The 11,433-nt window shown below is 37.8% G+C and overlaps 1 protein-coding gene across 3 annotated transcripts; it reads right to left on the bottom strand.

Moving 5' to 3' along the window:
* Positions 1-391: 391 nt before the first annotated feature.
* On the bottom strand, positions 392-9,174 carry ZNF770 (zinc finger protein 770). 3 transcript variants are annotated; one of them, XM_027709164.1, is made up of 2 exons: positions 8,980-9,174; positions 392-4,372 (listed from the first exon to the last, which is right to left on the bottom strand). In XM_027709164.1, exon 2 carries the CDS (start codon positions 4,228-4,230, stop codon positions 2,110-2,112), a length of 2,121 nt encoding a protein of 706 aa, XP_027564965.1. In that variant the 5' UTR covers positions 4,231-4,372; positions 8,980-9,174; the 3' UTR covers positions 392-2,109. The 3 variants fall into 3 exon arrangements, with proteins under 3 accessions (XP_027564965.1, XP_027564975.1, XP_027564986.1); XM_027709174.1 differs by having other exon boundaries at positions 9,047-9,174; XM_027709185.1 differs by having other exon boundaries at positions 9,068-9,166.
* Positions 9,175-11,433: the final 2,259 nt, after the last annotated feature.

The following is an 11,433-nucleotide window of genomic DNA, read 5'->3' as shown; positions in this document are numbered from 1 at the left end:
AAACAGAGTGGCTCTTACTGCCCTTCTGAAACCCAAGCCCAAAGATTTCATTGCTTTGCAAGTTAATCAAACAGTAACACTTCACACAAATGTCTATTCATCCCTCAAAAGTATCTTTCTGTATTACTTCCCCTTCATTTACTGATATCTTCAAAACAGAAAAGTGTTCTTTAAACATTACTCTCAAACATAGCATTTTTAAATGACTGTAACTCCTTAAGAAAGATCTCATTATCTTTAAACATATTTATACTTTATAATAAAAAATATCTGAAATAAAAGCTATTGTTCTAACATACAAAGTTAGTTATTTTGATATGCAGTTTTTTCTGCATAATGAATGTTAGGTAGTTTCAAAACTCTGGTTTGAAAAAAAAGCATACAATAAAAGTACAATATAAATAGTTTATTACAGGTATTTTAAAAGAGCTCAACAATATCCTTTCAAAACATTTTATACAGTGTTCTTTCAATATGAAACAATTCACACGGAGAAAAAAATCTCAATATATAACTATAGTCATTATTAATGTACTGAATTTGTCTGTCATACAAAAATGATAGTAACTACAGACTGTTTCTGAGTATTTTTCCTGGTTTTATTCTCTCTGAAAATGGAAAAGAATAACATGTATGAAAATAAAAACGTCTTTTACCCTTCACTTCATATTCACCAAATACTACAACGTTTCATGCCACTTCAAAATAAAAAAAAAATCAAACCCATTTTACTTAAATAAATATGGATCTATTTAAATAGAGAATGTCATGTATCTTACAGATACTAATTTAGAAATAGGATTAAAAACTTCAGGTTTCAACTACTGAAAATTGCATAACAAACAAGGTATCCTAAAAGGTAGTTTTTTCAGAGGAAAATAAAAAAGAAACAAACTTCATTCTTGTTCATAATGTATAAAGCTCCACTGCACTTACACTTCCTGCCAGCCTCTTCGGCACAAAGGACAAAGCCATCTACTTACCAGAAAGTATAGCTACAGATTCTATTAATACAAAATCAGAATTACTTAATTTCAGCTAAAAGTAATTTTCAGTCTCTTATATTTAATATAATGAGAACATGACTTCCTGGCAAAACTGCTTGTCTGAGTTATTATCACATCTTAGAGAACATTTCTTTTACTGGTTTAATATGTATGCTAGAAGGAAAGGAGACTAGAACAGATAGTAAGCACGTTTGTAAAGTTAATGATAATTTCTTGTCCACTTCTCTTACATAAAAATAGTTCAGTAATATATGAATTGGCCAAAAGAGCTAGAGAAGGTGAGGGATATACAAGGAAGTGGAGTTAATCAAGTGGAGAAATGGATTGATTATAAATCCTAACATTATAGCATTGTCTCCTTATATTTTATATAAAAATGGAAATAATCTAATTCCTCATCTCCAAGATGAGGAATAGATCTCCAAGCACATTAAAAAGCATTTTTTTCTATTCTACAGAAAACAGAATGTTCTATAATGCCACATTAACATTTTTCTCATTAAATCTCATGTTTTTCTCATTTCTCCCCTTTTTCTACTTTCTTCCTTCTTTGTATCTTTTTTCTAAAAATAACCATTTAAAAAAAATATGAAATAAATACAGCAAGTGTCCTTTGCTTGCAACATATAGGGAGCCAGAAGAAAGTAAAGGGATCATTTTTTCTATATTGTGGCAATTACCTTGTCTTTACTTTTCTGGTAGTTGTCATTGAACATAAAATACTATGCAGAAAAAGATAAAACTTTTAAAATATCTGATTCATGGAGCACTGCAGATTGCTGTAACACTATTAATACAGTAAGAATGTGTATTTAAAAATTAATTTAGCCAAAGGAATGCAGAGTGGCTTTTTTTGCATTTCTTAAAACATCTCAACATTCATATCTCGCAAATTATAACAAGTAGACAGTTCTGAAGACAGTATATTAACTCTTCAGCAGCTCATCTGTGTAACAGAAAAATATAATCCTCTTCAGTTAATTGTTTGGTCTAACATAAGTATTTTAATAATTATGCAACCAAAAGTTTAAATCTATGATTTCATAGGACATTATCCAGTTTTGATAAAAACAATATATTCTCCGCCTGTTGCTCAGTGAAGCTAAGCTTTAAGCTCTTTAAAGTGAATAAGGTGGTGTCTTTTCAAATGTGGGGTCTGTCTGAATTTTTTTCCACAAACTAAACACTGAAAAGGTTTCTGTCCAGCATGCATTAGGTAATGTCTTTCAAGCTTAGAAGGAGATTTAAAAGTTTTAAAGCAGATACTGCATTGATACAATTTGTTAACAACTTCACTTTTCTTAGTAGCTTCAGAAAAATCATGCCAATAACTGTAACAGCTTTGCTCTGTTTCCAACAATTTACTACACAAATACAGCTGTGGATTTCTACTGCTGGTGTCAAGCACAAAATCCCCTGACTCGATTTCAACTTTGATTTCAGCTGCTTGGTTTGACTGAATCAGCTCAAATTCTTGAAAACCAGATGGCTGTGAAGGTGTTTGAGAATAACCCGGAGGCTGAGAAGACTTAAATTCAATGTGATCTCCCTGATGATTGAAAAGTTTGTTCAGGTTTTCAAATTCTACCTGGCAAATGGGGCTTTTACAGGGTCTCTTTTCAGTATGGGTGAGCTGATGTCTTTTTAAGTGAGCTGATTGTCTAAATGTCTTCCCACAAACATTACAGCCAAAGGGCTTCTGTCCCGTGTGTATAAGATAATGTCTTTGAAGTTTGGATGAAGATGGAAAAATTTTTTCACATCTGTCACATTTACACACTTTGTGTCTGTTATGTATATTTTTAGCAGAAGCTGAAAAAGCACAGTGACGTACTTCTGGATTATCAAAGAAGTTATCATTTGATGAACCATAAAAAGCATCATCTTTATTATCCAGTGAATCATCAACGTTTAACATGCTTTCACCAGTAAGCACACCTTTTAAATTAACACCCAAGTTGTGAGGTTGCAGGTACTCTTGCCAAGGTAGTGGCACAGTCAACGTTCTTTTCATCTGATTACTAAGTGCCTTATGCATGTTAAGCTTGCTGCGGCAATCCTTGGAAGGTTTAGTGGAGGCATGCTGATCAGAACACTGATCTCTAGCTGCAACCAGGTCAGGATTTCTAACATGACCTGATTTGTTTTTTTTTCTGTCAGCCAGAGAAAAATCTGTTGCCTTTGCTCCAGTACGCTTCAGTTTCATCAGGATCTTATTTTTCATGTTGACTGTGTGTCTGCAAGCTGTTGTACCATTATTTGAACTTCTGCTGTCTCTTAGATAACGACATTTGTGCAAATTTAGAATATGCTCTGTTTCAAAACACTGCTCACATGCTGGGCATTCAAAGGGTACAATATAAATTGAGTGAACATCATGTGGGTCATTCTCCTGTGACTCATGTGTGTCAGCATTCTTGAAACTATCCCTCCTTCCTTCCAACAGATTGTGTGGTCTGGGATATTTAAGAGCCTTTGCTTTGCATACAGTACTAGGGAAAGTCTTATTTCTGGCATGGAGCTGTTTATGCTTCACAAGTTTGCTCTGTATTTTAAATCCCTTCTGACAAAAACAGCACTGAAAAGGCCTTTCTTCTGTGTGTGTGAGCTGATGAATTTTCAAGTGTGTTGACTGTCTGAAAGATTTGCCACATGAAGAACACTTAAAAGGTTTTTGTCCAGTGTGAATAAGGAAGTGTCTTTCTAGCTTGGATCTTGATGGAAATGTCTTGTTACATGACTCACAAGTGTGAGTTTTCTTTCTCTTTCTGGCACCACGTAGATGATCTGACTTCAGACACTGATGCAGCATCCACCTCTCTTCAGTTTTAAAAGGTTTCCAGCACACAGAACACTGAAATATGCCACAGGTGACCCTGCCTTGCTCAGAATTCATGGAGTTTTCTGCTTGTTTTGTATCATTCTTATAATTTTCATTATGAAGCTGCTGATGCTTTAAGAAAGTTATTACATTTTTGAAGTTTCTATAACAAACAATACACTTAAAAGGCAGATTATGGGTTAACTGATGCCTCTCCAGGTGGACTAGCTGCCTAAATGTTTTATTGCATACATGACATTTAAATGGCTTTTGACCAGTATGTATGAGATAATGCCTAGCTAATTTTGATGGAGTTTCAAACTGTTTATAGCACATGTCACAAATATATGGTTTTTTCTTGGGTATCTTGACAGCTGCTACACACTGCTGAACTTTTAACATTTTTAAAGGGCAATTACACCTTGCCTACTGTTAGTTTCTTCAGATAGGTGTCTCAAGTGAAATCATCAACTGCACACTAAGATGGAAGGTTGTAGAAGCAGCGAATTTTCTTAGGAGAGATATTCTTAAATCTCACAGGTCCCTAAAACAAGAAAGAGAGTGTTATTTAGCTTATATTAATATATGATTGCTAAGTTTGTCTCTTGTTTTCTACATAAGAGACCAAAAGAACCTAGATTAGAATACTCTTGATTTAACTTGGCTTAAAATACTTTCCTTGTAACAGAAGAAAATCAAGTTTAAGTCACCTGTGCTGTAAACGCAGCTACATTGTGTTTTATGATATTTACAAATAAAGCATATTCTAAAAGAAAAAAAACAAAAACAAACATACAAGAACTTATTGTAAAAAATTTCTTCCTTACTGGAGTAATTCTAACTCCCAAACATAATATTTAAGAATATGAGAGAAAAAGAGAAGAAGTAGGGTTTCTTGGGCTTCAGAAATCAGTTAAATGAATGCAGTGTTAGTGACAAGAACACTTAGCTTCAATGTATTGTTAAATTTACTATTCGCATTTCTGCATCTTACCTACTGTATCCAGAAGTGTAATCATTTTTGATTTCTCTCAAATGGCAAATGCTGGAGCCAGTCAGGAAGAGCAACACACTAGCCATAAACTACAACCAGAACAAACACAACCCCCAGAACATGGAAAAACCACAAGCTAATGTTCACTATCTCACTGTAAAGCAAGAGTATCATAGTTGTGATACCGAACCATTCATATACTGTGAAGTCATGAATACAAAGGTAGTTACCATAATTCATCATAATTACTGTTTTAGTCTAAACCACAATAATGAAATAGTATTAATTTTCCTTGAATTTTCAACAGACAGAACACAGTTGGGCAAGCTACTGTGTCTCAGCTGAGGCTCAATGACTTATAAAAAAGAAGCAATACCTTTGCAAATTCCTGAGTGTAGAAAAGTTATTAAATATTCATAGGAACAGCCAGAAAGCACTTCAAGCAAACATTTAGCCCAAGCCTTCCACTATGAGGCCAACTCATGTCTAAGTGAGTGGTCCTAACAACTTCCACTGAGGGAGGTTCCAAAACCTCAGCAGGGCTCCTGCTCCAATGTATCACTTTCATACCAAGCTTTTCCTTGTACTCAGCGGAGCCTTTCTTTACTACAAAGTTATTTTCATTGTTCCCTGTCACAATTTTATGTATTTAAAGTCTGAATTATCTCCTTTTTTATAAACTAGGAAAATTCTGGGGTTTTCTAAGTATTGCTTTTAGGTCCACCAAGAAAAAAAAAATTGGTCTTTTAGATCATCTCTGGACTGATTTCAATTGGTCACATCGTTCCTAAATTGAAGCATCTAAGACAGATTAAGTATTCCAGTCCACAAGCATAGTACAAACAATAGAATTACTTACATTACCTATATAAAAGGGATGGAGGGAGCAAACTTTAAAGCAAGGGCATAACAGTTAGGACTTGTGAATTGTAGCATCAAAACACCACAAATTATAGTTAGTAGAAATGTCTTCTGTATCTCAAAGTTATTACAAGCTGTATATGTGTTCAACATACCAGCAGAATAAAAAATTCATTTATTCAGTGTCTCCAAACCCCCTGTCATTTCACAGTTAATGCCTTTAGTTTTTAAAAATTCAGAAATATCCAAAACATCTATTCAAAGTAACTGCAAAGAATAAAAGCCTACTGCAATTTAAAGCAAGTTAAATAAAATTACAATGAGATTTGAGAAACATGCACAAAGACTGAAGGTATCTGGTGAATCAAGATTTTTCTTAAGCTTAACTGAAAGAAAACATGATCATCTGGTCGGACTGTTCCACCTCTAACAGACCTGTTCCTATATAATTGTGGGCCTTAATAAGTAACATTTGGATGTCTGCCTTACATGCGGTTGTCACTACACTAAGAATTTACTTAATCTCACTGAAATAGTTCAGGATAGATAAAGCAGTCAAGAAAGTCAACTTTTGCTTTCCTATTCTCTTTTTCTGCAGAATTCTAACAGCTACTCAGTTTCAGTCTTTTAGGAGATGCCCTTTTCCTCCCAGTTGTTGTCACATTGTGTGAAAGATGGAAATTTAGAGAGTTAAGTGTGTGACACCAAATGTCTTCTAGTTTGTGCTATCATGAAGCTAGAGACAGGCAGTCTGAGAAAAGCAGAAAAGCTTCGCTGCTGTGCTGAGTTTCTGTGCAGCTCAAGGCAGCCTCCATTAAAGAAAACCTCCCGCAGAAGAACTGTAAAGACTGACGAATTTCAGATAACATACTGTCATACAGATCTAATTTACACATCAGGAAAATGCTCAAACATTACAATGACATGCAAAGAAAAAAGTCCGAAGTAAGAGACAGCTGTGGCACATTACACAAGGGATTTTGTATTTAGCTTATAAATTTTTTAAAGTTTCTCTCTCGTGAATGAGGAAAATGCTCTGTAGTACAAGGTGTCAAAAGCAGAGTATAGCTTCTTGCTGTGATCTGCTTGCCCTGTGAAAAACTAAAGGCTCAGATAGGGTAAACTAAGGGGATGCAGGGGAAGGAGAAAGGAGCCAAGATGGGCATTACTGTATGGCCCAAATACATTTTCAAATCCTATTTACTAAGGACAGGCTTCTCCTCATCTATTTCAGGGTGCTCTCTGCCTTGCACATCTAAGGAATAAACATCTTTAGCTGCTGCTAAAGATCAAAGAGCAAAAGACAAGCTTGGAATATTGCTTCCTGCCAGCCTTGCAAGTACACAGGCTTGTCCTAATTAGAGTCAGAAAATGTACTTCCCTATGTGATAAGGATTTAGTTTGTGGCGTAAGTCCAATTTACTATTAAACTGACACTACTTTTCATCTTGGCAGTAAGGTCATGCAGAAAAATAGAATCAAGAAATAACATAGGCCATTGAAGGTCCACAGAGGATCCTCCTAAGTAGTATTGTTTAGTGATTAACTACAGATTATTTTTTTAATATTACAGAGGACAGCAAGCTGCAACAACATGAAACCATAATGGAAGAAAATTCTGAATTCAAATCCAGTCTTAACTAATCAGAGAAGTTTGCCTTGTTTTTGTTTGTTTTTTAAACCAGAAACCCCCAACAAAACCAACCAACCAAACAAACCAGGAAGGGCAATTTAATAAGAATAAATACAAGGTCTTCAATTTAGATCAGAATAACCAACTGGAAGGGGGAAAACTTACTAGGTTATAGTAAGTGTGCAGGAAAGACCTGTAGTCTAAGTTGGAACAGAAGGTGAATATGGCAAAAGCTGCCATCCATACCAAGATGCATGAGCAGATGTAAAACTTTCACAGCACATAAATCTTTCTTATTACTTACTACTGTTTAGAATGCAGCTGGAGTTCTCTATCCAGTTTTGAATACTGCCCTTCAAATCCAGTCAAACATATGAACTAATTGGAATGAATTCAGAGAAGAGGATCAAGAATGATCTGAGCTTAAATGCCAAATATACAAGAAAGGATTAAAGTAACTGGGAATGTTCAAATTAAAAAAGAGAAGACACAATTAAAAAGAACACACACCCTACAAAACAAAGCATAAGAATCACTTTTAAGGCAAACAGAAATAAGCTGTTTCCCAAATCATTTATAGTTGTGAATGCAAATGGCTTCAAATTATAGTAGAGAGGATTCAAGTACATCATTGTCCTTACAGCTGCAAAACTTTTTTTAATGCACATACAAATAAGTTATGGGGGGAGATTGCTCTGCCTCCAACACTGGAGGTTTCCAAAAAAGGTTGTACAAACATCTCTCAAATTCCCACACCCCTATAGTTGACCCTATACAGATATATATTCTTGCTTGCTTTCCAATTGCTCATTACTGTAATCCAAAACAAGCCACTTAAGACTTGAAAATTCAATATATTTTAAAATTTGCCATGAAGAGTTCTTCTGCATTATTATTAGTAGTATATCCTCAGATCCTTGAGGCATGCTAATGCTTACAGCTTCCCAGAAACAATTATATAAGAAAATGAATTATAATAATAGATGGGTGAAGAAACATAACTTGCTTCCAGTTATACTAACTACACAACAGAAAAGTGAAAATCTAGCTGCTGATTTATGAAACATAGTATGTGACAGAGTAAGAGGAACCTGAGCACCGAGACAAACACATTGTCTGCTGGATTTCCTCACCAGCTCTCCCAGGAGAAAAGTTTAGACTGGTGCCACGGGGACACAACTCACACCAGAAATGGAACCTTCACCTGCCAGTTGTGCAAAAATCACTAGTTATTGCTCCTCAAAGCTAACACCCCTTATCCTCCCCTATCTTCCTTGCATATTTCCAAAACACTTCCTGAAGCAAACAAAATAAAAGATTTATGATGATGAAGCAGGGTTGGTTTAAGGCTAAACCTATGTTCTGCTGCAGGGGCTCGAGACCTCCAGGCTGACACCAACACTCCCCCCAATAGGACACACGTAAATCCAGTTAGAAACCTCAGCGAGGCAGCCTTTGCGGACAGCAGACTGCGCACACACAGACACACGTACACACAGACTCACACACAGACACCCCGCGGGCGCTCTCCCCCGGCGCACAGCGGGTCCCTGCCAAGCCCCAGGCCCGCCCGGCCCCGCCGGGTCCCCCAGCGCGCAGTGACCCCCCCGGCCCAGCCCCCCCGCGCTGCGCTGGCGGCCGCAACGCCGCGCCGGGGCCGCACCTGGGCCAGGGCCCCTGGCCCGCCGGCCGAGGGGAGGGCGGGGAGCGGGGGCGGAGAAGGGAGCGACCTGGAGAAACAACCACCGCACCTCAACCGTCCTCATCCCTCCCGGGGTTGCTGCCACCTAAACTCTTCCCCCGGATGGCACCGGGACAACGGGAAACCCGGTCCGGAGCTTTCCGTTCCCCTGCGCAATCCGGCCCCGCCTGCCGGCGCCCGGGGCTGGGGCGGGGGAAGCGCCTCAGGCTTCACTTCTGCCCAGATAGAAAATGTCCCCTGGCTCTGCTGATGAATTATTAGTTGGTGGCGACACGTTATTCTCCACAAATAAGACACATTTCCTATTTCAGCATCCTAAAAGCAAGGAACAAATTCCCGGTGGTTGTGGGGTTGCAACTAAAGCAGAGTTATACCCTGTTGTGTGGTAAACATCATAAGGCCAAACCTAGTGGCCTAAAAGGCTTGGAAATGGTGCCTGGAAGGGAGGAAAAGACACTTTCCAGGAAATCTAAAAGCACCTTCAATAACATGTGCACACGAAGGTATCAGTTTTGCTGCCTCTGCAGGAGAGAGGGATCAAACAAGCACAGGAGCTCATGAGCTAAAGGACAGACGGATAGCCTGCAGTAGTCAGAGCTCCCTTGGTGGCTGCAGGTTACCTCCAAGATTGGCAGGCAAAGGGCTGAAGATATCCCAAAAATGACAGAAACTGTTTACCGTTGGGTCCTGCGTCTAGTTCTGGAGTCCCCAATACAACAAAGACATGGATCTGCTGGAGCAAGTCCAGAAGAGGCCACAAAAAGGGTTTAGGGTCTGAAGCGTCTCTCCTGTGAGGACAGACAGAGAGCTGGCCTTCAGCCTGGAGAAGAGGAAGCTCTAGGGAAACCGTATAGCAGCCTCCTTGTGCTTAAAGGAGGCTTATAAGACTTTCCAAGGCCCATAGTGGCAGGACAAGAAGCAACAGTTTTAAACTGGAAGACGGTAGATTTAGATCAGACACAAGGAATAAATATTTTACAAATGAGGGTGGTAATACTGGAACAGGTTGCCCAGAAGCTGTGGATGACCCATCCCTGGAAGTGTTCAAGGCCGGGTTGGATGGGACTTTAAGCAACCTGGTCTAATGAAGGATATCCCTGTCCACAGCAAGGGGTTGGACTAGATAGGCTTTAAAGGTCCCTGCCAACCCAAATCACCCTATGATTCCGTGATTCTGCCTCATAAAAGAGCATGCAGATGGCACAGCAAAATGTAAGAGATTAATTTAAAAGTCTGTTATAATAAAACACAAGGACATGGATGATGCTGGTTAGATTGTCCCCATTGGGACAGAGAGTTTCCAGTCACTAGACTTCTGATTTAGCTACCTCCATGTACAGCTCAATATGGACCCTATTAATCAAATCTTAAACTCTTTATCAGAAGTCCATGTAAAGATAGACTGCAGATTTTTTCTAATTTTTAATTTTTTAAATTATATTACTTTTGAGATATCTACCCTAACCCAGGAATTACAGAGGACCAGTAGATGTCTTCTGTGTTTTCCTCTCAAAAAAAACCCCAAAAAAACTCACCCAAACCCACCTTTGTAAACGTCAGATAATTGATTACACCACTTTTGAGTGAAGTTGCAACACTGAAGACAAAATAAGTCATTGCCTTAGATAAACTTTCTTAGAGGTTTATTTTTTTAGCACAGAGGCATTTTCCTAGGAGCTTTGCTTATCTTCTTTCTTTTGTTCATGCAGACTGAAATAAAACAAGTAATTATTTACATATGCAGCATTAATTTCTTAGAAAAACATGCCAGCCAGCTCACTCATACTTTTCTTTTAGCTGTCCTTTTACAGACATACCATCTGACTCCTAGCAGGAGGAACAGAAGAGGGCAAAACAGACAAAAATCAAAGATGTAAATCAGTAAAGATTTAAAGAGTCTCCAGTAACTTGTATTGTGTTTCTGCTGTGTGTGTTAAACCCTCTCTTCCAGTCCTACTGAGAATTCAAGATGCAATCATGTATGCTAAGCAAACTCCAAGCAACTGCTATATATATTAAAAAATAATTGCTTACGCATGAATTTTGTATACGTCAAAGAAAGAGAAGTTGGTAGCATTTACAGGCCTAAGGATAAGATAATTTTTCAGGCCCTGGTATCTCTGCAAAACTGTCCTTAGATGTACTTTTTTGATATCTAGAAACAAATGTCTGTAAATCACTACTTCTTAGCTTAGTAATGTTAGAAATCAAAACAGTCTTATCACCAGTGGTGTAGATAACATTTGACCTAGTTTGCAACACATAAGCCACGTTTTAACACTACAGAACAAAATTTATTTCTATTTAACCTTAAATGCTCAAGCAAGCATCTTAGATAGCATTGATCATTACTTTAATAGCACACAGTCATGTATTAACCTCACTGAAAGGCAGCCAAGTCTTGTGGTTAAAATG

The sequence above is a fragment of the Neopelma chrysocephalum genome, unplaced genomic scaffold (genome assembly GCF_003984885.1).
Source record: "Neopelma chrysocephalum unplaced genomic scaffold, ASM398488v2 Primary Assembly neopelma1_24, whole genome shotgun sequence".
Classification (NCBI taxonomy): Eukaryota; Metazoa; Chordata; class Aves; order Passeriformes; family Pipridae; genus Neopelma; species Neopelma chrysocephalum.
This window is presented reverse-complemented; position numbering and strand designations above follow the sequence as displayed.